This window comes from Triturus cristatus, chromosome 8 (genome assembly GCF_964204655.1).
Source record: "Triturus cristatus chromosome 8, aTriCri1.1, whole genome shotgun sequence".
Classification (NCBI taxonomy): domain Eukaryota; kingdom Metazoa; phylum Chordata; class Amphibia; order Caudata; family Salamandridae; genus Triturus; species Triturus cristatus.
This window is the reverse complement of record NC_140591.1, coordinates 294,814,115-294,841,608: the sequence shown is the minus strand read 5'-3', so window position 1 is coordinate 294,841,608 and position 27,494 is coordinate 294,814,115. Positions and strand designations below refer to the sequence as shown.

Sequence of the window (27,494 nt, the reverse complement as noted above, 5' to 3'; positions counted from 1 at the left end):
CCCTCATGTAATTGCAATTTTGTTGAATGTGTGACTGAATATCCGCATCTAGATGCATTGTCATAATTTGTTAAAGAACTACTTGAATGAATACTCAAAAGCTTAATAAAAATCTGTTAAAAAAAATAAAGTAAAGTGCACCTTGCTGTCCGCCCCTTGCTGGGGTAAAGTCTGCTGATTACCGGGAGCCGGGAGGAGGACTACACACCCCAGTGTCCTTTGCGGTCTAGCGTCCTTTGCTGCCAACGCTGTCACTCCCTCAAGCGCCAGGAGGCACCTACATAAACCACCAGGAGATCCCGCAGTGCGGGAAGCTTAAACCGTCCACCTCTGCTGTCCGCTCCTTGCTGGGGTTAAGTCTGCTGATTACCGGGAGCCAGGAGAAGGACTACACTCCCCAAAGTCCCTTGCGGTCTTGGGAACTTTGCCTCTAACGCAGTCATTCCCTCAAGCGCCAGGAAGCGCCTACATAAACCACCAGGAGGTCCCACAGCACGGGAAGCTCAAACCGTCCACCTCTGCTGTCCGCCCCTTGCTGGGGTTAAGTCTGATGATTACTTACTGGGAGCCGTGAGGAGGACTACACTCCCCAGCGTCCCTTTCGGTCTTGAGACCTTTGCCGCCAACGCTGTCACTTCCTCAAGCGCCAGGAGTCGCCTACATTAACCACCAGGAGCTCCAGCAGCGTGGGCCGCACGCCGGCGTGCCCGGGCCGCGCCCGGGTCAGGCCCGTCCTTGCCCGTCACTGTCAGGAAGAGGCAGGGCATGGCCACACTGCTTTCATTTGATTCCTGGATTGTGTTGCAGTCTGTCATCAGGCCACTGAGGTACTGTGTGAACTATTTATGATATATGTGGAGCCCCTGCATAGAGTAAAGACGCTAAAAAAAACCTATGGACTAGAATTTCCTGTCTGGGCATATACTTTACTAACCTACTAACGCTTTCAGGAACGTGGTTCTAACAACTGATTGTGCTCTGGGCATTAGATATTTTTTGGGTTACTGCTATTGATTAGCTATAATCACCCCACACAGGATAAAACATGGGCAAAAGAAAAACAATGGAGGGAACGGGGAGGTAATGGTGCTAATGGCAGGGTAGGCAAGGGGAAAAAGGCAAGGAAATCACTTAAACATGCAGTTAGTAACTGCGTGTTGGATAGAATTGACATCCTTATTAGCGAATGTGAAGGCATCTTAGAAGCGGAACCAATAGTGCCCCACATCAATGGCCAATCCCCTCCCAAAGCTATCACCCCTCCCAACCCATCCACCATTTCAGCAATGTTTCACAAGCCCTCTCAAAAGGGGGGTCCCTACACTCAGCAAAAATACATCATCGGAGCCAACGGCAGCACAACTCCTCTTGCATTGTTGAGCTTCAACCTGGCCATTCTATCCCTTGTGCAAATAAGTTTTCACCAGTGGCAGACATGCCGAGATCCAGGGGGATGATATGACCCAGCCATCTTGCATGCCCTCCACAAAGCCTAACCAAGAGCATACTTTACCATCACACGACACACTCCAGCTTGTCAATACGCTCAGGTCCGATGTAGGTACCATGAGACACATGATTGAAGATCTTACTGTCCTGGTTAAATCTTTACTCCCAAAGGTCCTATCCTGTCAGCAGCATGCAAATTTCTTGCCTGAACGCTGTCCACAACCGCACTTGGCCCGCATACCGATCACTATGGAAAGGGGTACATCAGGCTGTAGGTCTTCTCCACCCTTATCAATCCCGAACATACCCCATTCATTTTTTAGTCCAATCACTCACGTATCCCCAAAACCAACACATCTAAAGATCATTATAACTTACTTGCTGCTCAGGCGCCCACAAATCATGACAGATCCATCAGCCTACCATTGGCAATGCGCCCCCCTGAGAAAGTCCAACAACAGCGGAAACATCTTACAAATTGGGCACGTTATATTCGTCTACTCACTAATGCCATTGCCAGTGGTTGCCCAGTACCAGAATCCTGGAAGGGTGCAGAGGTGGTCCCGATTTATAAAAAGGGCGCCAGAGAGGACCCCTCAAACTACAGACCAATTAGTCTTATTGAAACAATGCAGAAGGTATTTGGCAAGATTCCTGCTACAGAGGATCCAATCCTGGGCAGAGGATGAAGATGTCCTCTCTCAATACCAGGCGGGCTTTAGGGCCAGCACCGGCATGGTCGACTAGGTATTTAGGCTGTTCCTTATATATTGAAAAGTCGTGGTGATTGGCAAGGGCAGCCTTTATCTTGCATTTATCGATTTAAAGACTGCCTTTGACCTGGCACCCAGGAATAAGCTGTGGCAGGTATTTGGAGATATGGGTATCCCCCCCTAATCCTCAATTTACTGGTCCGGCCGGCTTCATGAGGGCAACTATGCGCAGGTGAGATGGGGAACACAAGGCCAACTGATGGAACAGATCCCCGTTAACAGGGGAGTCCCACCCTGTTCTCCTTATTTGTGAACGGGGTGGTCAGCTTTTTACAAGAAGATCCAGCTGACGCTCCAGGCCTGGAGGGCGACAAGGTATCGATTCTCCTGTTTGCTGATGATACCCCGTTGGTGTCTAAGACCCCAGCAGGGTTACAAAAATTACTGGACAGATTCCAGTCTTTCTGTGACTCTCGGGGGTTAGTCATCAAAACCTCAAAAACTAAGTTCATGACACTCAACCCCCATAAAACATTTAGAAACAACCTCATGCTGGATGGGACCCATTTGGAGAGAGTCAGTACATTAGACTATCTTGGTATTCGACTCTCAAACAAAATGTTATGGAGGCCCCACTTAGCTAAAATGCTTATCAGCCACAAACGCGTTGTTGGGGTACTAGGCAAAGAACATCGCTCTTTGCAAAGCAGGCAGTTGCCCCAGCCCTCACAGTTTATGATGCTAAAGCAGTCAGCTCAGCCCTTTATGGAGCTGAGCTATGGGTGTTTGAGAATGTAGAAGAAATCAGCAGATCTGAGCATATGTTTTTGAGGGACCTAGTGATGCTTCCCCGTAATTTCCCACTAACACCTTTGATGTACGACATGGGCAGGCGGTAGTTTAGAGACATTGCTAAGTTGCGCCCATTGCTTTTCTGGGCCCGCATAAAGTGGATTCCCGAACTTTCTACATACGCCACATCACTAACCGAGGTGATGAGCTTAGATGTCGACCATAGAGTTGACTGGATATCAAATGTCAGGAAAACACTGATAGCTCTGGGCCTCAAAGAATCCTGGGACAGCCAAAATCCCCCTAGCAAAACGGACCTAAAACGAGCCTATTGGGACTGGACAGTCAGCCAGGCACATTCGTTAATTCGCATCTTTTATGCTTCTTTGTAAAATGTTGCTTGATGCTTTTATGATACCAGTTATCGAAATAAAGCTAATGATGATGATGAAATTCTTAAAATCAAAATAAGTTTGTTCAGTAACACTTTTTAGAATAAAAAAACAACCCACATTAACAGAAAGTTAACAGGAAACTATTCAAATGCCCGCAAAAAAAGGTTAATATAAACGAGGTTTCGTTAATAACATTTTGCAGAAATATGCACATAGGAAAGCAATTTCCACACTTACTGTTCCTTTTGTCTTCTGTAGTTCAGTAGTTGATACCATGGTTTCTATTTCTTGGTTACGAAGCGAAGCTCTAAGTGTGGCCTAAAAGAAACAAAGACAAATATTTTATCAGGGCATATCTTTCTTTTTGTTTTTACAATCTCTTGTACTAAACTTTTAAAGAAGCTGCACATCTTAAAAGCCTTTTGTCTCTTAACAGTATTTTACATTGGATGAAAAAATTGTGTGGTGGTCGCTAAAGGAAGGGTGGTGAACAAAGTATTACTAATGAACAAGTTACTTACATTTGGCAACGCCTTAACTGGTAGAGACTATCTAGCTGCAGATTCCTTATCTTAGAATTTCCCCAGGCGTCAGGCTAGATCTGGAATTTTGTTTGTGAGCAGTACCCCTCCGTGCCAGTGGCTTGCGCCATTTGGCTCCACGTGACATCGGTGTTGCCGGAAGTGACGTGCACGGTGCCTATATAGGCGCAAACCCCAAGCGCTGATGTCAGTCTCTTTTTGTATCTTTCCACAGCAGGAGAGTGGAGCCACGTAGAACACTGAACACTAGTGTGAAAAACTAGGGCTGTGAAAGGGAATCAGTCTTGACGCTAGAAATCTGTTCACAGAGCTGGAAGGATGGGTGCGTCGGTAAGGCATCTGCGGTTAGATAGAGTCTCTACCAGATAAGGTGTCACCGAAGGTAAGTAACTTGTTCATCTGATAGAGACTTCTAGCCATAGATTCCTTACCTTAGAATAGATACCCATGCAATTCCTTCCCGGAGGTGGGTCAGTAAACATGATTTAAACCAGAAAGTCCTGCAGGACTGAATGGGCAAAGTGCCTATCCCGATGAACCTGACTGTCCAAGCAGTAGGTTTGGTGAACATGTGCAGCGAGGCCCACGTTGCTGCCTGGCAGATGTCCAGGACCAGAACTCTGCATGTTGATACAGCGATCACAGCCTTTGCTCTGGCGGAATGAGCACACAATCCTTCTAGGGGATGCTTCTTGGCCTTTCCATAGATATTAATACAGAGCACGATACATCGGTAGATGGTTCACTTTCTGCCTGTTCTTGCCCACAAAATATCCAACAAATAGTTGGAACGTCCACCCAGAATAGTTTTGTGCTGCCAAGGTAGAATGACAACACTCTTTTTGGGTCCAGCTGTTGGAGTCTCTCCTCTTACTTAGAGGGATAAGGTGGGCGTAAAAGGTAGGCAAAGTGATGGACTGGCCTTCATGGAAATGGATGACTACCTTAGGCAAGAAGGACACTTAAGTCCCAAGGACTAGCTTGTCAGGAAAGAAAGACACATATGGAGGCTGAGATGACAGCACCTGCAGTTCATGACCCTCCAGGCAGATGCAATTGCCACTGGGAAGGTCGTCTTGATGATGAGAAGCCTAAGAGGGCAGTTATGAAGCGGTTCAAAGGGAGCGCACATTAGGAAAGTAAGAACCAAATGAAGGTCCCATTGAGGCATTACAAATGGAGTTAGTGGAAACATGTATTAGAGACCTCTAAGGAACTTATTCACAATAGGGGACTTGAAGAGGGAAAGTCGATCTGGCAGTCGCAGAAAAGCAGAGATGGCAGGTAAGTAACCCTTTTAGGTAGCCAATGCAGAGCCCTGCTGGGCAAGCATAACGATAAACAACAAGACCTGAGAAAGGGGGCAGAAAATGATCAATCGGTTTCTCAGCACACTATACCACATATTTATTCCAGCAGCTGGCATATACCGCCTTGATGGAAGGACGCTGGTCTGCCAAAAGAACATTGTAGACTTTGGACAGAAGGTTGAAAGATGTCAACTGTTGTCGCTTAATCTCTATGCATGAAGACGGAACGTTGACATGTTTGGGTGGAGAACCCTCCTCTCTTCTGCAACAGGGGATCCCCTCAAAGGAGCAGCCTGATCAGAGGACTAATGGCCATGCTTAACAGATCGGGATACCAAAGTCTCTGAGCCCAGTCCAGTGCTACAAGGATGACATGGGCCGATTGTTACTGATCTTCTTCAGAACTGGAGAGGTATGGGTGGAAAGGACTACAAAGAGGCTTGGGCTCCACTCAAGACGAAAAGCGTCTCAGAACAAGAGCCGCCTTGGAAGCTCCAGCTCGCAAAACCACTAAAATTGCTTATGGCCCATCGTGAACCGCAGGTAACACCTGTGGACAGGCAGAACAGAAATGTTGAAGTACACATCCTGCAAGTCCAACACTACCATTCAGACTCTTGCGTGAAGGGCAGACAGATTTTGAGAGAGCGTAAGCAAAAAATAGCAAAAATAACAAGCACAATCTACTTCTGATGTTGGTACCCTCTCTATGGCTTCCTTGGCCAAGAGAGCATCCACTTCCTGTCGTGAGTGGGTGGCATGGGTGGAAGGGTAGCCCTGAAAGGGAGGAAGTAGTCCCTTTGGACAATCTGGAGAACTCTGCGTTTTTTTTGTTATTGACCTCCACAGGTACAGGTGATGGCATATCTTACCACCCACTGGTTGTCTGTGATGGTCTGAGGGCAAACTAAAGGGTCTTGAAGACTACGGCTGCCGGTGCAGGTGGTGGACTAGGCTGACCTCTGGCTACCTGACCCACAGGGTATGTGGGTACTGCGTACTTGGCCATGCAGAGGCTAGGAAGCTTGCTGGCCATGGTTGCTGGGGGGGTAAAGACGTGGCTGTTAGCCCCTTCCATGGCCGTGAAAGGCAGACTGGGGTTAACGGAGGCCAAGGAAAGGACCTGGTTGTGGCCCTGCTGTCCTTAAAGAACTCCAGAGCTGAGTCCACATTCACCCCAAAGAGACGGGACCCATCAAAGGGCATGTCCATAAGAGAAACGTGGACATTCTCTGAAAAAACAGTTGCTCTCAGCTAGGTGTGGCACGGTAAGGTCACCGATGAAAAAAACAATCTGACTAGCGAGTCGGTTGTATTCAGCCCACATCTGGTCATGAACTTGGCAGCATCTCTCCCGTCTGCCATAGCCTGGAAGGGTATGGCCTGGTCCTCTTCCGGGACCATGGGCAGCATCTGCACAACCAAATCCCACAGTGCATGAGGGTGTTCACTTACCACAGTGCCACGCTGATGAAAGAAAATATTTTCTTGCCTAAGATGTCCAGCCTCTTAAATTCCCTATCCAGTGGGATGGTAGGAATGCACCAGGGTTTATACTGGAAGTGGAGGCTTGGACCACCAAGCTCTCTGGGGAATGGTGCTACGTTAGGAAATTGGGGTCCCCTGGGGCGGGGAGATGGTGGCAAGCAATTGTCCTGTTCACAGGGGCCCCTGTGCTTGGCTTGAGACAGGTTCCAAACAGGACGTCCGTAAGGGTTCCATTAAATGGATTAAGCGGAGGGGGTCACTCCCGTCTGCAACAAGTCTGTCAAGACGTTAGTCTTAATTGCCAAAGGAGGGCAGCTGAGGTCCAGGACCTCGTCCACCCTTCTCACCACCATAGCAAAAGAAGATCCCTCCTCCGTAGCCATGGTAGAAAGAGAGACCATGCCAGTATCTGGGGAGGTGTCCAGTCCGCTGGCATCTACCTAATCCTCACACCAGTCCATGTTGGAGTCTAGGGGCTTTTATTCCTCATTGTCCAGTGGCTCCTTCCAATCCTACTCCTGTTCTAGACTGTAGGAATGGGGCACAGGCTCCGGTCTGGAAGGCAAGGCTCCAGTTACCAACAGAGTCAGCGACGGATGCCCCCTCCTCTGCACTGTGTCGAAGTCGAGGTGGGAATGGATATGGCACCACCGGCACCTTCGACATCCGGACTGGCATTTGCGACGGTCGAGGTGGTATGACAGGCACCAGTCTAGATCCATCCGAAGATCCAAGGGGCCTGACTGGTGCTGGGGGTAGAACTGCCATTGGGGAAACACATGCAGCCCCTCCTGAACCCGCGGGGCCCTAAGGCACTCCAGCCGGGAACAGGCTCACCAAATATGAGGTGCATGGCCTCATAAAATTCTCAAACTTGGGCAGGGGTCTCTCCAGCTCCTGGAAACTCTAGGAGGAATGGAGCCAGCCCAGGCGCAGGCTCAACCATGGAGCCAGGCTTTGAATGACGACGCACCATCGTCTCGTCTGAAGACTTCAACAGACAGGGTGAAGTAGAAGACCTCTTCGACTTCTTACTCTTTTTCTTCATGTGGGACTTATCTGAATGCACAGATGAGTTCGACAAAGCTCAATGGCTGCCGGACCTTCCTCTCAAGCGGGATCGAGACTGTTGCTGCGTCGCTCGTCGAGTGGCCAGGCGCTTGATGGACCACTCTCTCATGGTGTGCAAGGTGTGGTAGTCAACACAGGTCTTCACGTTGTGGTCGCCCTCATGGCACCAGAGGCAGACAAAATACGGGTCTGTCACTGAAATCTGTTGGTGACAGGTGCCTCAGGGCTTAAAGCCAACGTTCCTAGTGGACATTGCCGCCAGACCAGGAGAAATAGTTAGAACATCTGATGCTGGTCATTGTACCCTTAATATAGGGTGACCAGACGTCACCGTTTTCCCAGGACGGTTCCCGTTTTTGGAGAAGTGTCCCCGTGTCCCGACACTTTTCTCCAAGTGACTCAAATGTCCCTGTTTTCAAACAGTGTCCAGGTTAAACACAGAAATGTCCCTGTTTTTCATTGTTCCGGTTGAGCATGCACGCGCATGCTCTCTTTGCACTGTTTACAGCATGTGTTGTCACTGTAGCAAGAAGAGAAATCCTTTGAAGAGAGACATTTTACACGCAGCGCCACCTACGTCATCGTGCCAGCCAAAGTTTCTACTTTGGATAAAACAATATTTCTTCGTCCTGTAGTTTGTATTCATAGCCATACAAACTTTTCAGTAGCCCTTATGCATACCGTGCAAGGATTAATGCATTGCTCATTGTATGTTTTATTCCTAACCAATTGATGCATGCTCGGTGTTCTCCATATCAAAGCTATGACTTGACCTTTTGACTGACCTTTCCGATCACGGCAAACTGTTTAGCTGGAAAGGACTTAGAGGAGCAGGGTTAATGCCTGTGGAAAAGCGAGCAGCGCTGCTCGAGCTTTTTGCTCAGGTCTTCACACTATTGCACTATGAGATGATACCAATGGCTAGAGTGCACTATACATACCCCAGTAAGGTAACATGACATCCCAGCAGTGACCACGCAAATGTGGGAGGACTGTTGGTCGGCCAGCCTTTGCGACCCTTAAGACCCTAAGGCAGTAATACCTGGAGAGAAGTGTTTTTTCTTTTTACGTTGGTCCATGGCTGCCATTTCGCAATTTAGCATTCTGCAGTTTACCTCCCATGCTTTTCTGTCATGAGCAACTAAGCAACATTGGTGAGTTGTACTTTACGTGGTGCTGACGCACAGCTATAGAAACGAGCATTGATAAAGCCAGTAAATCTGGCGTTTGCTAGCCTGTGATGTTTTATAGATTTATGGCAAATATATGCTATAGTTCTTAAAAGTGTAAATGTAATAAAAAGTACTAATGCTGCTGTGTAAAGGAGGGGTGCCAATAAAAGACCGCGGATTTGTTGTCTGTAATGCGTCATCTCGGTCTGTGGAGGGAGCTGTCATTGTAGTCCCTTTTCTATGTCTATGACAGCTGTCAAATAGTCCTACTTTTATGTCGAGGGTTACTGCAAACCATTGTCCTACTTCTATGTCTATGACCTGTCCCCGTTTTTTGTTTTGAGAATCTGGTCACCCTACCTTAATACTAAGTCTGTGCTCCTTGCCACATTGGAAGACCTTAGTACAGCTGCTGATCAGGGTTGATTTTGAGAGCTGATACTATTAGCTCTATCAGCAACGTCTGGCACTTTCAACCATGTCATTCTGCTGTCATGCCTTTGTGATGTAGGAATTACTTGTTTTGCTATTCCATTGTTTAATTATTTTCTTATTGGCAGGATCCAAGTGGTATGCCTCCTATCTTTTGCTGCATCTGATATTCTGCAGCACTGTGGCATGTCCCAGGGCTGAGAACTGAACCCACACCCTTTTTAGTCAATGAATTAGTCCCTCAACGAAGAGTATAGGGGTCACATTTGACATGTAGGCCAATGATACTCATGTGATTGGGTGGCTGGAGGTGACCTTTCAGCTGTTATCAAGCTCCAGCTGTGCATGAGGATCTTATGGGAATAGTTAGACAGTAAATGCATCAATTTCAATATAGCAAAACAAACAAGATGATGGACGGAATGTTGCACATTGGCAAAACTTTCACCCCCAGTCACAGATCTGGGTTTAATCCATCGTTATTTAGCTCACCAGCCACCCCAGTTCAGTCATGGCCATATGCAAATCAGTCTTGACCCTGTGCCTCATGGGAACAGTCCAGCCCGAACTGCCAAGCCATGTCTTCCCTGGACCGGAATCAAGCATCCTAGGACCGATCTCGGGGTTTCACCCCTCTTCAGCCAGGATATCTTGACTCCAGTGGCGTAGTGAGCACGGGACCCACATCTGGGCATACCCTTCCCACATAGGGCGAACAGCAAAACACACAAGATGATGGACGGAATGTTGCACATTGGCAAAACATTCACCCCCAGTCACAGATCTGGGTTTAATCCATCGTTATTTAGCTCACCACGCCACCCCAGTTCAGACATGGCCATATGCAAATCAGTCTTGACCCTGTTCCTCATGGGAACAGTCCAGCCCAAACTGCCAAGCCATGTCTTCCCTGGACCAAAATCAAGCATCCTAGGATCGGTTTCAATCAAGCTATCCTGGCTGAAGAGGGGTGAAACCCAGAAACCGGTCCTAGGATGCTTGGTTCCAGTCCAGGGAGGACCTGGCTTGGCAATTTGGGCTGGACTGTTCCCATGAGGCACAGGGTCAAGACTGATTTGCATATGGCTGGGTTCAAACTGGAATGGCATGGTGAGCAAAAAAACGATGGATTTAGGCCCAGATCTCTGTACTGGGGTGAATGTATGACATTTTTCTGCATTCTGTCCATCAACTGTTGTTTTTACATTTGTCACCCCAAGGGGGACGGGTATGCTCAGACTTGAGTCCCGTGCCCTCCATGCCACTGGAATCAAGCTATCCTGGCTGAAGAGGGGTAAAACCCCAAAACCGGTCCTAGGATGCTTGGCTCCAATCCAGGTAGCACCTGGCATGGCAGTTCGGGCTGGACTGTTCCCATAAGGCACAGGGTCAAGACTGATTTGCATATGGCTGGGTGAATGTAAGACATTGTTCTGCATTCTGTCCATCAACTGTTGTTTTTTCAATTTCAATATAGACAAGACGACGGTGGTAGTGGTTGATATTTGTACTTATCTTCTGCTGAACTCTTACTGGACGAAGTTAAAATCACTACTGATGCTTGTACTAAAAGACATAAAACTTTAGTTAACAAGGTTTTGCCACTTGTGTCTGCATGCTTGTATGACCTGGGAGCTTTTAGGGAACCTCTTCCTTATCATGCTGTTAAGGAAAAGAGATGAGCTGTCACTTACGTTATTTGTTCAACACTGGGGTACACCAAATCTCTATATCTTGACCTACTAGAAAACATACTGCACTGTGTGCAAAGGATCCAGAACCAGATGGACAGGCTAGTGATGGGGACTCCCAGTCATGCCTGTCAGCTTGTGAAAACACAGCCTTGTTTTTAAGGTCTAAGGTATGGTTAACAGAACGCTCTATGGAAATGTCCCAGCTCATATTCAGAAAAATATCTTTCGTTGCTTTCCCTAATAGAGCACACCACTCCTCTGACTGCATCTTTAAGAAAAATTAGGAAGTCCCTGAAAACATGTATTTTGTTTAGGCTTTTAATGGGTGCCCTTCTCTCTTTTTTTTTTTTACTTTGGTTTGTCTTCATCATGAAGCCTTTGCTGTACATGTGCTTAGTAAATAATATTGTAACATTTGAGTGGATATTTTTGGAAAGTAAGGAAGCTTCCCGCAGATACATGCATGTGTAAAATGATCAGTTTTGCACTTCAAGGAATAATCGTACTACAGATGTGATGTGTGGATTCATTTGGTTTCCCCTTGTATCTCTCATTCTCTCACTTTTGCTTCCTTCGTCTTGCACCTATATACACGAATAGTGTAATTCCCCATTCTTCCCGATGGCTGAGGATGGATGTACTTCACTGCAATCTTGAATACATGGAAAGATGCATACACATATCAGGTGGAAATTTTGGAAAGTGCTCCCATCGGCTATTACTCAGAAAGAATAACACAATGTGGTGTGTGGAATACTTTAATTAATCAATTAATCCCAGCCACTGGTAATTATTCTGGGCCACATTCCCATTCCATCATTCTTTTGCCCACTATGCCTCTGTATACAGGTCACATTTGGCTCTGCTCCAGTTCTAACAGTGCTGCTTGAACTGCCTAGCCAGGTCCAACCCAGAGGGGATGCAAGTAATCCCAGACCGGTTTTGTCCGTTTGTGCCTCATCTGTGAGGTTCAGATTGAGTCCAATGACAGTGAGCACGGGACTCACATCTGGGCATACCCATCTGTTTTAGGATGCTGCACTTAAAAAAACCAAGAAATTACCTGGCAGACATTGTAATTCCCTGGCATTCTATGCATTACCCAAAATCTATAAGAGTGTTGAGGCCCCACCCCTCAGACGATTTGTTCTTGTTTGGGCTTACTAATAAAACCTCTCAGCAAATATGCAGATTGCTACCTGAAGCCACTAGTTAGTAAACAGGCTTCATACATTAAGGATTTGGCACACATGATCTCAATTTTGGAAGGAGTGGAATTCAATACGAGAGGCAGGTTCTGTTTACCCTCGATATTGAAGCACTTTACTCAAATATTCCCCAAAACAACACCATAGAAGTAGTGAGAAAGGTTTTAGAAGAATACGATCTACAAGGCGAGAACAAAGCATTCATAGTTAGATGTGTGTCAATGTTTTAAAAGATAATACCTTTCTTTTCAAGGGTGACCTATACCTCCAACTTAAGGGGACCAGCATGGGAGCCACCTGTGCACCGAATCTGGCCTGCTTATGTGAAGGGGACATTGAAAACAACACACAGTTACAATGAGGTGGCACCCTAATATGAAAATATAAAATGCTGACACGGTTTTAGTGATATCTTTTTTATATGAGAGGGACCACATCAGGATTTAGGGGATTTTCTTTCTTGGCTCAACATGGAAGACGAGAACCTTAAGTTTACAGCTCAAGTGAGTAACGAAAAAGTGGACTTCCTAGATATCACTATAAAGAGACAGCATGATACAAGGTAGAAGAGGCGGGCTTTCTCCACATGCTATGGGCTTGTCCTGACCTCCGTGATTATTGGGGAAAGATCCGGAACGCACTCGAGGAGGTCACGCACCTCACAATCCATGACAACACTCTAGAATGCCTGCTGGGGCTCCAAAAGCGCTCTAAGGCCCTAAAGGTCCAATCGCGTTTCCCGGACCTCGCACTAATACTGGCCATAAGGGCAATCACCATGAGATTGAAGTCCCCTAGGTGTCCTCCATTACCCACATGGCAGGAGGACGTGATATGGTGTTGCAGTGCCGAAAGCACGGCACTTAGGCGGGAGGAAGTGCGACGGTTACGGAAACGCCCAATCTCTATGGAATGGGACATAATGCTGGAAAGTTTTAAACAGCTAGATTTCCTACCTACACACATCACCCCGACCCCATAGCTTACCCAGCTATATGTGAAGTACACGAGCTGCAGGTCCTGTATAGGCCAATATACACTCCAACCGCACACCAGCGGCAGCTAGTTGACACTGATATCTCACCGAATGCACTCGGCTGAAAATCCCACAAGAAACGGCAGACCAGGAGGGAGGGTGGAGGAATGGGGGGGTGGAGGAATGGGGGGGGGGAGGGGTTTGTTATTGGAATTGTTTAAAAAACTATACAATGCAATCATTTCAAATGTGACTATTGCATTTTATATACCTACACCACTTGCACCATACTTGTACTGTCTATATTATGGTCTTTTGACATATGCAATCTGTACTTGAGTCTGTGCAAAGTTGATACCGGCGCACGATTGAAACACAAAAAACGAAAATACCATGTTGTGTTTGATATGATACATTGACATCTTTTTCCGGTACTCAATAAAGTTTGTTTAAAAAAAAAAAAAAATAGACAGCAGGACATCTGGAGGGTGACTTATTTACTAAACCCACAGATAAGAGCACTTTACTCCATTATCACAGTTTCCATCCAAAGTCATAGAAAGACAATTTTACATTCAGTTTACCCGCCTGAGGAGAAATTGTTTTAACTTGCAGGATTTTTACACACATGGTGAGAACCTGAAAAAGAAACTCAAAGAAAGAGGTTACCCCAAAAAATTCATCAACAACTCGTTCAAAAGAGCTGGGTTTTATGACAGAGAGAGTATGTTTAACAAACCAAAATGGGAGGCAAGCAATAACAGAATAGTATTTATGAGCCATTTCTCAGGGGTAAATAATCGCATCAAGAATATAGTCAACAGGAATTGGAATATTTTAAATCAGAATGAAGAAGTGAGGTTAGATAAACCTTTATTTGTCTTGTGGCGCAATGGGAACAGTCCAGACATATACAGAAGATAGAACGAACATACAGACCACACTGAATATAGTAAAAGCCACAGGGAACTATAGTTTTGGCAATTGCAGCATCTGCGATCAATGTATTCTAACCAAAACAATTGAATGCCAAGGTGTAAATTTGACTACCAACTCTCTCGGTAACTGCTGAAGCAGTAATGTGATATATATTTTGATCTGACTACATAGACGAAATCAGTAGAGAACTCAGATCAAGATTATGTGAGCACACGTTAGCAATCAGAACTAAAAAAGAGCAATGCGCCGCTAGTGGGCCAATTCATAGAAAAGAACCATGGACAGAATGATTTCCATTGGTTCATTCTGCAAAAAATCATTGGTAATAAAAGAGGCGGTAACAATGAAGAGAGAAGGAAGCTAAGAGAGCAATGGTTTATACGTAAATCTGATACAGCAAAACGTGGCCTGAATAGTAGGGAGGGCTAGGAACTGTTTCCTCAAAAGGAGAGGGAGAGATGCCACATTTAACACAGAGGGGGATAGATAGTTGTTTTATGCAAACTATAGTCATAAGCAAGAAGGGCTGAGAGCTACGTTTAAAAATATTCGCACACGTAATTAGAAAGGTGTGCCTTTGATAGTGCAGGGAAGCACCGCTAAGTTATTTCCCTTAAGGTTCCTGGTAGAAAAAAGTGTGAATATGGGCGCACATATAACCTAATAATGAAGCCCAGAGGTATAAATGACGTTTTAGTAGCGACCAACAGTTTTATGCTACGGTTAGGTATCAACCTGTACACAATAAGGAAGGACGCCCATTGCTGCAAGAGAATAATCCGCAGGAAAGAGGCACTGTCCTCGTGTGACAAAGTCGATACTGTAGGGCAGTCGCCAAACTAGTACATATGGGCTTTCACACATATATATATATATATATACATATACTGCAAAAGGGGCCCAAATTCACAGTTTCTGAACTTCATAGAAGGTTGACTGTTATGAATTATGGCGATTAGGAGCTTTTTTGACTCAAGTCCAAGATGGTGCTTATCATTACCGGGGAAGTGGGGAAATCACAATGTGACGCTGATCACCAAATTAGAGAAGATATCAATAACAAGGAACCAAGTAAACATGTTTTATGTGTTAGGAGTCGGGCCAGGAACAGCAACAGTTGAGAGGTGAGTTAAAACTGCGCTAAACCCGTAGGATAGTTCAAAAAAGAAGCTTAAGTGGATATTAGAATTACAAAAATACTTTTTGGGTTAGTCGGTTAACAACTTCTCCGTCAGCAAAATAATTTAACTTTGGCAAATAGAGTTATGAGTTTGTAGCTAACAAATCGAGTCCCTGGGTAAGCATCGACTGGGAGCCTGGTGCAATTGTAGTTTGCATTCACCAAGTTAAGAATTGACAACATAAAATACATGGGAGGCGTTAGTTCCCAGCAACAGAGGTCAGTATCAGCTGCATGGTCACGGCAGTAGGACTCATGAGAGTCTCTCTGCTGGACTGACGAAAAAACACAGCACTACTGTGGCCAGCAAGGACGGCTGCATGTAACACTGCAATAAAGGGGAACGGCATAAGGCCCAAAATGCCGAACTAGCATTATGCTGGTTACTGTGCATAGGCACGAAATCGTGTACAGGGAGATAGTGAAATGAGTGATATTTTAAAACCTAAGTATGAAAAAACGGTGTTTATTTTATAGAAACAGTTTTTACAAATGCAAATGAATGACAGCCAAACTGACCGCATGCTTTGATCTACAGATCAGAAGCCTCAGCTGACTGAGTTCATGAGTGAATTGAGTGACCCCTGATAATCAAATAGGGCACCTTTTATCTTGATGGTAAGGCGCTGAATAAATGAATTAAGTACAATAGGTTTTGACCCTAACGAGATTTCAAATTACTCCAATAGAATGATCCTTTTTATTTGTTAAATTCAGGGAGAGGGCACCGTGTGCCCTATCTCACACACTAAGGGAGGAGGATTAAGGCTCCTTGTGAATGGGGCAGATCTTGCCAAATAAAAGAATACAGCAGAGCTCGAAGGCGTGGATGGGCTGGTCCTGACTGGCTATTACATAACTGAAAAGGTAAGAATTGGGATAGCATTAATATTGCCAGGCGGTAAAAAGAAACTGGTGGGATCACACACAAAAAAATAAAAAGAAGAATTCATAAACATTATACTTTCTTCCTACCCCTCCAGAGTGACTAAATAATGTGTGGAATTCACTAACGAAAAATGGAGAAGAAGAATTCTGGACACTTTGTTGAAATACAAGAAGCTGAATAAAACAGTCTTCTTTCTCACATTGGCGAGTGTGAATTGGGCTTTTTCTGTGATTATGCAAGAAACGCTTGTGCACAAAAGTAACATGCGTTCGATGAAGACAATATGGAGTTCATCTCAACCAGGGGTCATTCAATTTTTAACGGTGTGTCCAACATTGATGTGAATAATTCAAGAGTTTGTCAAAGTTTGGCCCATCGATATGAGTATGATGGTGATACAACGTTGGGAGATGCTGCTGCAGGAAAGCATGGGAATGAGAGATGTCGACAGGGAAGACACCCTAAGGGAATGTGGCATGAATGAAAAATATTTGGCTAGTATGTTTTGGGTACCACTGAGATACTGTCTGCACTGAAACTTTTAAATTGTTGAAAATGTATAGTGGAGTAATTGGTATCACTCTTTCATGCAGGTTTTTATTCGTCTATCTGTGAATCTTTTTTTGTTATAAACAATTTTAATAATTTTGCAGAGAGATAATGATGAAAACATAAGTACAAACAGTACAGCATGATCAGCAGCACCACAACCTGTGACATTTGGCGAATAAAACAGTCTTGCAACAATATATGTTGCTTTTCCTCCGTCTTCAGAGCTATCTATGAATCTTTGTGGCAGTTTTTATATTTTTCTTTTGTCCTAAAGAAGGTGGAAATATAGTACTAGAACCACCAAAACGCGTCAACTTAGTTTTGTACTATGCAGGATCTGCCACACATTGTAATATGGTAGATGATTTGTTGAGATAAAACAACACATTACTTGTTTGAGTCTATAGCAGGCAAGCAACGCTTTTATTTTTTTTATTTTTCTTTTTTCTTTTTTATTGAGCAGAGCATTAGGTACAAGAAATACATAACATACTTAAAATTATTATTAGAACTAGTTTAAACAAAAAACAAAAATGACAGCTTCTTAATACATGACAAGAAAAAGCTATAGCTGTAGCAGCTAATCATATACTTATTCACGAAGCAACAATATACAAATTTGTTTTGAGAAAGGCAGCGCTGAAAAAGGTTACTAGTGCATCTAAAGTGCAAATACTGCTAAAGTGCTAGTGCCCTATTATCTCCTAAAATCGTCACAACTACCACATCATAAAAAAAAATCTTATGGCTACGGCAGTTGATAACATCTCTAACCGATAATACCAAATACATAATTCTGTAAAGTGCAACAACTAGAAAAGTGCTAGTGCTTCTAAAGTGCCATATAGTGTAAAAAAAAATTCTAGTGCCTTATTATGAGAGCTGCTACATCAATTTTAAAAAGGCAAGTGTTAAAATCCCTCTTTTGACTTTTCTAGATCACTAAAAAACTTCCAGTTTTTTTCAAAATTCCTAGTGGCCCCCACTCGTCTAGCATAGGCTTCTTCGAATTTGCGAGTCCTTTTCATTTTATTGAACCATTTCAAATGAGAGGGAGCTTCAGTAGAAAGGTTCGGCTTAAAATGAATCAATGACTGTACGGACACATCCCAACGTTCTGAGAGTTAGTATTGCATACCCCACTCCAGAGCCACCAGAATCAGTGTGCACAACTTAACCTTGGTTTTGCCTTAGACACTGTGGATGAGAAAGGTGGGAGGAAAGGCATAACAAAACAGACTGAACCAGCTTGAAGAAAAGGCCTCTCCCCATTGGAACCTGCATATTTCCATTTACAAGTAGAGTGGGGACACTTGGCATGCCGATCCTCTACAAAAAAGTTCCAATGAGGGGCTTTCTCCACATTGCAATATCATTAGAAGCTGTCTGTTGTCACATTTGTGATGGCTCGTCTGCTGCCTGTTGAAGAACCGCGCAAATTGTTGTTGTTTAGGTGAAAAAGCTTAACCTCAAGAAAAGGTATCACTCTGAAGTAGCAAAGTACAAGAAGATATCCAGCCCGAGAGAGCTTTGAATTTTATGACAGTGATGATTCGCTAACTTTGAACATGAACAGACAGAAGCATGAACGCGCACCCACCTTCTGTAGAGTGGAAAGCCTTCCACTTCACAATAGAAACCCTGGCAGCCAGAAAAACAATAAAATGTTCCTTATTAGATTATGCAAAAACCAAAGGAAATGAACTGGGGTGGCAGAGTGGGCTAAAGAACGGTGATGGATTAAACCCAGATCAGTTGACTGGGGTTGAGTGCTTGCAATGTTCAACACTCCGTCCATCAGTTCCTTTGGTTTTGCTTTGTTCGCCATAAGTTGGCAGGGTATGCTCAGACGTGAGTCCCTTGCTCACTTTGCCACTGGATTCAAGCAAGCCTGGCTGAAGACGGCTAAAATGCCAGAAACCGGTCCTAGGAAGCTTGTTTCCGGTCCAGGGAAGACATGGCTTGGCAGTTCGGGCTGGACTGTTCCCATGAGGCACAGGGTCAGACTGATTTGCATATGGCCATGTCTGAACTGGGGTGGCAGAGTGGGCTAAAGAACGGTGATGGATTAAACCCAGATCAGTTGACTGGGGGTGAGTGCTTGCAATTTTCAACACTCCGTCCATCATTTCCTTTGGTTTTGCTTTGTTCTCCATAAGTTGGCAGGGTATGCTCAGAGGTGAGTCCCTTGCTCACTTTGCCACTGCATTCAAGCAAGCCTGGCTGAAGACGGCTGAAATGCCAGAAACCGGTCCTAGGAAGCTTGTTTCCGGTCCAGGGAAGACATGGCTTGGCAGTTCGGGCTGGACTGTTCCCATGAGGCACAGGATCAGACTGATTTGTATATGGCCATGTCTGAACTGGGGTGGCAGAGTGGGCTAAAGAACAGTGATGGATTAAACCCAGAACAGTTGACTGGGGGTGAGTGCTTGCAATGCTCAACACTCCGTCCATCATTTCCTTTGGTTTTGCTTTGTTCGCCATAAGTTGGCAGGGTATGCTCAGACGTGAGTCCCTTGCTCACTTTGCCACTGGATTCAAGCAAGCCTGGCTGAAGACGGCTGAAATGCCAGAAACCGGTCCTAGGAAGCTTGTTTCCAGTCCAGGGAAGACATGGCTTGGCAGTTCGGGCTGGACTGTTCCGAGTGGGCTAAAGAACGGTGATGGATTAAACCCAGATCAGTTGACTGGGGATGAGTGCTTGCAATGTTCAACACTCCGTCCATCATTTCCTTTGGTTTTGCCTTATTAGATGATGTCAAGTACCCACCTGGCTGATGGTGTGCCCTCACAATCTGCAAGGTGAAGGTGAATCCTGCCCCCAACCATGTAATAAAATAAGAGATGGTGGGTACATGCTTGTTTGCTTTGGTTCTGAGACTAAGAAGACAGAGCTTTTTTTCTGCCCACATTAGCTGTCTTGTTTTTAAGTCGACCCTGGGTAGCGCATGGGCTGCTCTGCGAGCCATGCTGTATTGGAGCATGGACTTGAAGCCCAGCCCACTCTCTGACCATATTTGTCATTGGCTTGTGTCATTGTCCTTCGTAAATGCTGGCTTGTGATTCGTTAATAGGCTTATTAGTCCCTCCTTAGTACCTCCTTGTCTTCATTTGTAACCTCCCATGAGGACTGGCCCTTTTACTTCGGTTGACACACAGTAGTCTTATTTACTCTGTAAGCACTATTTTCTTTAAAGGGTTTCTCCTACTGCAGGAACTACGTGCTTTCCTGCAACATTCAGCGCTATTGCTACTCCATTCTTTCCTATGGGCTCCAAGGCTCATTGGTGGGAATGGTCTTGCATTGCCTAAATTGAGATTACCTAATTGGTAATCGCAAATTAGGCAATGCAAAGGCAAGGGTGCCCAGGGGGCCCAAGGCCCCCCCGAGGCAGCCCTAACAAAAAAAGGTGCACATGTTAGGCACACACATGCCCTGAAAAATGCAGTTTTGTGCATTTTTCAAAGTATTCACATATTACCATCAACTTGAAGTTGATGCTCATTAGCGTTTCCAAAATGCACAGTTCGCATTTAGGAAAGGCTTCTGGCATATGCGTTGGGAATCGCAAATTGCGAGTCCCTATTTGCATTTGCAATTTAGGTAATCGCAAAAAATTGCGATTACCTAAATTGCAAATCCCAAATACGTTCATGAATTGCAAAAGGCCATTTTGTGATCGCAAACGAACGATGATTGCGAATCACACTTTTTGTGATCGTAAAATACCTTGATGTATGTGCTCCTTTGAAATATTGGTATTGTAAATGACAATGCCTTTTATTATAGCAGGTTTTTTAAACACAAATAAAAGGCATTGTCATTTACAATGCCAATAGCTCAGAATCTCACTGTTGCGAGACCTATTGAATTGCAAAGACTTGTTTTTTGTTGCCACCAAAGTTGAATAAACAAAGATTAGGAAAGCGTTATGTACCTTAGCACCATATTACCATGAAGCCTAATCCCCCACCCCCCAAGCATTTAGCAAAGCTGATGATATTTTCCTTCACCCCCTCAGGGATCATTTTCACTTGGATTCCATCTTCTTCTGGTAATTTCTCAAAAATCATTACTTAAGTTGTGCCACAACAGTATATCATAACTTGAGACAATATAGTGAACATAAGTGTGTGCACCCCTTTTTGTAATCTCAGAAAAACATTCAATCCAATTATATATCCTTTCACATAAATGAGCCATGCTGCAGCCACTAGTTTCAAGTTGTAGGTTGCACCACATGAACTCTCAGAATGCTGTTTGAACATTCTTTTTGTATGCCATACCATACAAAGTGCATTTCACATTAGGAGCATAATATTGTGCATTTTAACAGACTATTGTTTTATCATTATTGGTAGAAGGTGGTTCTGACACTATGTGCTGCCCGGATTTTTAGCTTTTTGAGCACCTAATTGTTGAGCTTTTACTGTGGGGGAGCCTCATAATTTGGGACTCACCAACAGTGAACTCTTAATGAAAGAGACTGCATGGGGATTTTACTGGTGTTCCCCTGGCTTGACCAGGCCACTGCGCTGCAGCTGGAGTAAGGGACACCGGGCTGGTTACATGCAGACACATGTGCACATGCATGTGCCACGTGTAGGGGCTGCGCAGGGGAGATTTCTAGCATGCGCAGCTCAGGAGCAGCTACGAAGTGAATGATGTGGCAGGACTTATGCAGAAATGGGTGGTGACATGGAATAGGCTTTATACAGTGGGAAGAAACATGCCAGGGAAACTTAGTGTGCTTTACAGTGTGTATTCCATTATTCTCTTATGGGGATAGGGAGCACATGGGCTAGTTTTACTCTCCTAAGGCCTACAAATTCCAGACACGCACTAAAGTCCACTGTAAAGGGTGTGAGAAGAAGTATTCTGCAGAGTCCAAAGTCATATTTGTACTGCTTTTGGGTCATCCAGAACTGTCATATTTCTCTGAGTCTGCCATAACCGGGGCCTGGCTGGGGCCTGCCCTCAGCAGGCTGGATTGATAACCTTTCTTCCACAAGCTAAGGCCTCCTCTCCAAGGAGGAGAAGATGGGTAGAGCTACAGGCTCATCCATCACCAGTTATCACTGGGTGCCAGGCACTAGGCTGCACCAGGGAAAAGGCAGCTCTGGGGGGAAGGGGCTTTTTTCAGAGACCATGTGGCAGGAGACCCTGGACGACGCCATCTTGAACCAACCCAGAGGCCTGGGCAGGAAGGAGGGAGCAGGGGCAGAAAAGTGATGTGGCGCTGTGTGATAGGGCAAACCGAGACTTCCTGCCAGCCCCCTCCCCAACTTTTTAAAATAACTTGCACAGGAAGAGAAGCTCTCTTTGGAGCATGGTCTGCTGAGGCAGAAGGTGCTGGAGCCTGGCGCAATAGGCAGTTGGAAGAAGGAAACCCCTGACTGCCCCCAGGAACCTGAACAGCACCAGGAGAAGAGTCCAGGACCAGTGCGCAGAATCAGGGGCCTCTGCGCAGGGAGAAGAGAGACCCAGGAGAACAGCAGGTGAAAAGCAGGTGCAGGAGCCAGTAAAGACAGCTCCCTGCTGAATCCCCCCTCTCAGAGTCCCAGAGGGCAAAAGAGAGTGCTGCCAATGGCTGGGGAGCGCTACCAGGAGCAAGAAGAGGCCAAAAGCAAGAAGATCGGACCCCTGGGGGCTGAGATATGCCCCCCAGAAGGTGAGCGACCTTAGACCTGTGGCCAACCGACGACGAAGCGCGTGGGGCTCCGCCGCCGGTTCAGAGAATGCCCCCGGGTTGGGTCAGATCCTCGGGGATGCCCCCAAGAGAAGTAAAGTTGGGGTGCGCCGTTGTGCACCCCGTGAAGTTGCCCCCCGTGGGGTGCCAGAAGCCCATCCTGGCACCCGCCGAAGAAGAAGCCAGGGAACACCGCCGCACTCCCCGTGAAGAGGTGTAGGGGGAGGGGCCTGGGATCCCAACTCCAGGCCCCGTGTGAGGAAGGAGGCGGGGGGAGCGACGTCGCCCTTCCTCTGCGAAGATGGAAGCCGGGGGAGCACCGTCACGCACCCCGCAAAGCTGACCGCCGAGGAGCGCCGTCGCGCTCCCTGTGAATATGCCCAAGGGGCCCGGGACCCCATCCCTGGACCCCGAAGAAGTGGAGGAGGCTCGCACAGGGTGCCAGGAGGCCACCCTGGCCATCGCAGAAGTGGCATGTCGGGGAGTGCCGGCGTGCTCCCCGTGAAGATTGTGAGGTGGCCCGGGACCCCATCCCCAGGCCCCGTAGTGCAGGATGGTTGGGGGAGTGCCGTCGCACTCTCCCGAAGACCCTCTAGTCCCACTGAAGCCGCCGGCCCAGAAGAGCAGCGCTGGCTCCCGCGGCCGCACACAAGAGTGTGGGCCAGCCCGGGAGCCAGCCAGAGCACCCGCGGTGGGCTCCCCGAACTGCACCCCATTCTAAAAAGTGCCATAGCTGTGGACGGCCTGGGTGGAACCGGGCCCCCATGAAGAGGAGGAGGAGCCAAGGGCCTGGGTGGGACCTGGCCCCGAAAACCGGAGAGAAGCGGCCGGGGGTGGGCTTCCTGAGCCGCATACCCTTACCTGGGGGTCCGGGTGGGACCGGGCCCGCCAATGAGCAGGGAGATGCGGGAGGGCACGGTGGGACCGGGCCCCCACGAAAGGAAGCAGGCTGCGCGGCTCTCTCCGGCACAGCGGGAGAGCCGCTGTTCTAGTATGCACGGGGCTGAAGGAAAATCGCCCCATAATGCTTTGCACAGTCAGTACTGGCCTGCCTGAAAACCTGCCCGTTTTGCTGCTTGTGGTGGCCCAGGAGGACGGGGTCGCCACCACACAGGTGCCAGGGTGCAGGGGGAGTTGCAGGAGCAACGCAGTCTCCCCCAGCACAACGAGGAAAAGTCCCACCCTAAGTCTCCTGGGGACTGGAAAAGAATAACCCCTCAAGGACTCAGCCAGCATTTTAACTCCTCTTGGGCAGGAACGTTTGTTCTACAGCTGGAGGAGGATTGAGAAGTGTATTAAGGAGTGAAGGGCTGAGTTGGGGATGTCTGGAGGAGGGCATACCCTGAGGTGAAAAGGTGTAATAGCACCTGTAGGGCATTTACTAATGTTATTTCTTTCAGAGGGACTGAATGTCACATGTGTAATGTGAAGTACCTGTATATGGTGATGTCATAAGCAAAGTGTGGTTATTTCGCCAGACATTCCTGCTAGGGTGTCTGGCTGTATATGCGTAAACCTGTGATTTCATCTGTGATGCTTTTAGGGGCAGCAATTGCAACTCATTCTAATGTCCAGCAAATGCGAGGAGTATTGTCATTTTAAGGTGATGCATAAACATGTTTTCCTGCTGCTGCGCTTAGGTGAAGAACCCAGACTGCTAGCCCTTAAGATGTAGAGGTGTATACTTCATGGTCAGTAGGAAATGATCAGTCAGGGTTGTGTGTCACCAAGGCAGGGTTACCTACTTTAAATGCTTGTTGAGATAATGGGGTGGGTAGCCAATGGGATTGTGCCAGTGCGCAGGGCTCTCAGGTTATGTTCAACTAACTGCATTGGAGGCAAGATGATGTGCATACATGGGAGTGGTGGTACTCTTACTTTTATAAAGCAAAGTACAGACTGGATAATCATTGAATGTTATTTTTGCGCACCTGCAAATGGCCATTACAAGCACACACCACCTCCCTTGAGTAAGCCTCAGACTGCTCTGCAACGCAACCCTCTTAGAGTCAGGCACTACAATTGGGTGTTTGGTTCTCAATGAAGAACAAATGTAGTCATATTATTTTTATCTTTAACAATGCTCCAGTAATAATATCCCAACTTCCACCTAATGCAATTTGAGCACCACATGTTTTTCACCAGGTGTAAATTATTTACTGCTTTAAAGAAGAAAGAAAACCCGGGCTAAACATTGTCAATAGTCCATGCCAAATCACTGCAGTCTACGTTTCACTGATCTTGTATGCTGCGTGGTCTTGAGGATCCTGAGCAAACAGATATTGATTATCCTACTCATCTACCACTCAAAATGCACCCCCTTGCCACAAGGCCAAGGGTTATGTTTCCCTAATTCATGCATCTTTATGGCGTCCTCCAACTCTGTTTTATAAATTATATTTCAAGTATATTTTTTTTGATAAACTTCTTTTTATTGTGTTTTGCGGCATAAAGAACAATATCAGGAATAATATACAGCAGTGCAGTGAACAAGGCATCAGTATCTGCAATCAGGAAAGCATCAACAGGCAAGTGCAAAAACCCTCCCGCCCCCTCCCCTCCTCCGTCCCCCCCCCCCTGTGCACCCACCCCTCAAAACAGGCCCCCCAACCATTTCCCCCATATCTTGCGAAATTTTTTTGGGCAGCCCCGTGCAGCGTATAGCGACCGCTCCTGAGCCGCACACCAATCCACCCCTTTACTCCAGGTAGCCACTCTGGGCGGGTCTGGCTGTGACCACACTGCCGCTATATCTCTCTTGGCCACCATAAGGGCAGTGGTGAGGAAGTACTTTTCATTACGGGACCCGTCCATCCCGTCCATGATGCCCAGCAGGGCCATTCTAGGCTCGTGGGGAACCTCCCAACCCAGGACCTCCGCTAGATCGGCCTCGATCGCTGCCCAGTAGTCCCCCAGACGAGGGCAGGACCACACCATGTGGAAAAAATCTGCCGGAACCTCCCCACAGCGAGTGCAAGAGGCGTCCACGCGGAGGCCCGCACGATACAGGCGGTCCGGGATATTTCAAGTATATTTAACTCTAGTTCTTGACAGAAAACAACTCAAGTTCTACTTTTCATTTACACCTAAAGATTGTAATATGTGGACATGACCTAACCAAAGTTAACTGTGAGTAATAATTGTGTTTTTCTGTCTCCTTTTTTTTATTCTTTGGAATTGTATCTATTATCTGGAATTTCGAGTGATGAATATTGTGTCCCATTTCCATCAACTGCAAAGCTACTGATGACGTTTCATAATTTCTGTTTATATTACTTTAGATCTTATTTTCACTTTCCTTCTAACTTTCCCTATGTAAAGTGAGCCACAAGAGCACATAGGCAGAACACAAAGTGGCACATGTTCTGTAAGGTTTTATTGGAATTTGTACCCATGTTTGAGAAAGAAGGTTCACGTTTTCTTTTAGGTTGTTGTAGCATATATGTATGATAGTAAAAGATGTGCGTAGAGCAATACGCACTCTACGCAATCTAAGCACCAGTGTGCGCCTGGAAGGGTGTTCCACAAGCTGCTTTGAGCGCCTGCCATAACAGGAGGCAGCAAAACTCAGGTTTCAGAACTAGGTGAAAGGGGTCAAACTTTGGCTTCTTCTTCATTTGCCAGAGAACATCCCACGTTACGGGAAAAGGGAGTTGGCAACACTTAGAAACTGCCATTTAAAGTAGAGTCTTTGCTAACGGCTGGACGCAAAGAAGGCTGCTTCAGTTTTGAATGGCGTGCCAAAGGTAGGGTTGACGACGTCCATTAGCCACTTTGCTCCACAAGGGTACATGACATGTTGGTGAAGGGTGTTTGCAGCAAGGACGCCCAAACTGGAGGAAAAAAGCACTATGGCTAAAAATAAAAACTGTAGGGTCTGAACGATGGTGGGAATTTGAGGACAGGAGTCCACTGAATAAAAAGTGACAGGTTTTAGAAAATCCAAGGAGATAAGAATGAGCAGGAGAAAGGGAACTGAAGGTACCCACGGGATTTAAGCACAAAATAGCCTAAGGGACAAAAAAAGCAACAATTACACAATGAACCAGTCGAAAAAGAATTGTAGGGCAGGGATGCAACACTACCATGTGATCTTCAACCTTCCTTTTAAACAAATAAATTAGCAACAGTAAATGTGCAACTTCAGGAAACTGGACAGGCATGTTGAGCTAGGAACAGTGCTGACATCCTAAGGAAGCCATCTTCGATTAGGCAAGCTTATAACCGAGAATGCTTTCATTGGAGTGAGAAACGGCATGGAAGCTGATACCCCAGGTACTCCTGACTATTCCTTTGGAGCTGGCAACATATTATTTGAAGAATGCCAGCAGAACTGCATCGCAGGAAACAGGAGAGAACCAAAGAAGTTGGGTCATGCCACACCTCGTGAGAAGGAACACCACCACAGAGAACAGATGAGGACACCGAAGAGCTGCACGCATACAGACATTTTTTTTTTGTACAAGGATTTAATTCTGTTCTTGTAGCTGTTCTATAAACTCCGAGGCTGCTGCAACAAAGATATTTATTCAATGCAATAAATGAAAGGCACATAGACGGATTCCCTGCATATAAAGAGAAGGTGATACATATCTGGCTGAGTTGATAGTGTTAGCGTATGCAACCTCTTCTAGCAGAAGGAACTTCCACGAATTCCTTTGGTGGCATTACTGGAGCTTCGGAGATATTGTTCATGACACTGGCTCGCGGTCTCCATTTGTCCATTAGTTTAAGGATGAAATCCAGGTGATAAAGCTTGTTGTATGCGATCAAAAATGTGAAATTGATTGAGCTCTCCTATCCCAAATAACAGCATGCAGCAACCTGTGTAGTCAGAATATGCCTGAAATTAATCATTTGCCCATTTGTTTAGCAAATGGAATACAGTGAATGTGTGAAAATGTCCTCTGTGATCATAATTACTCAATTATTATTGGATGGAGAAAGAACCATGATGAAATGCAGTAGAATCGTATACTACAGTTAAGGAGCCATGGCTAAG

General features: G+C 46.0%; 1 protein-coding gene across 8 annotated transcripts in view; it reads right to left on the bottom strand.

The window, feature by feature from the left end:
• PARP4 (poly(ADP-ribose) polymerase family member 4) overlaps window positions 1–27,494 on the bottom strand; it is a 2,159,601-nt gene that overhangs the window by 1,009,681 nt on the left and 1,122,426 nt on the right. For all 8 annotated transcript variants that reach the window (XM_085621544.1, XM_085621545.1, XM_085621546.1 and 5 more), the window contains exon 28: window positions 3,587–3,667. In XM_085621544.1, coding sequence (XP_085477670.1) covers window positions 3,587–3,667 — 81 coding nt within the window. The remainder of the gene's footprint in view (window positions 1–3,586; window positions 3,668–27,494) is intronic.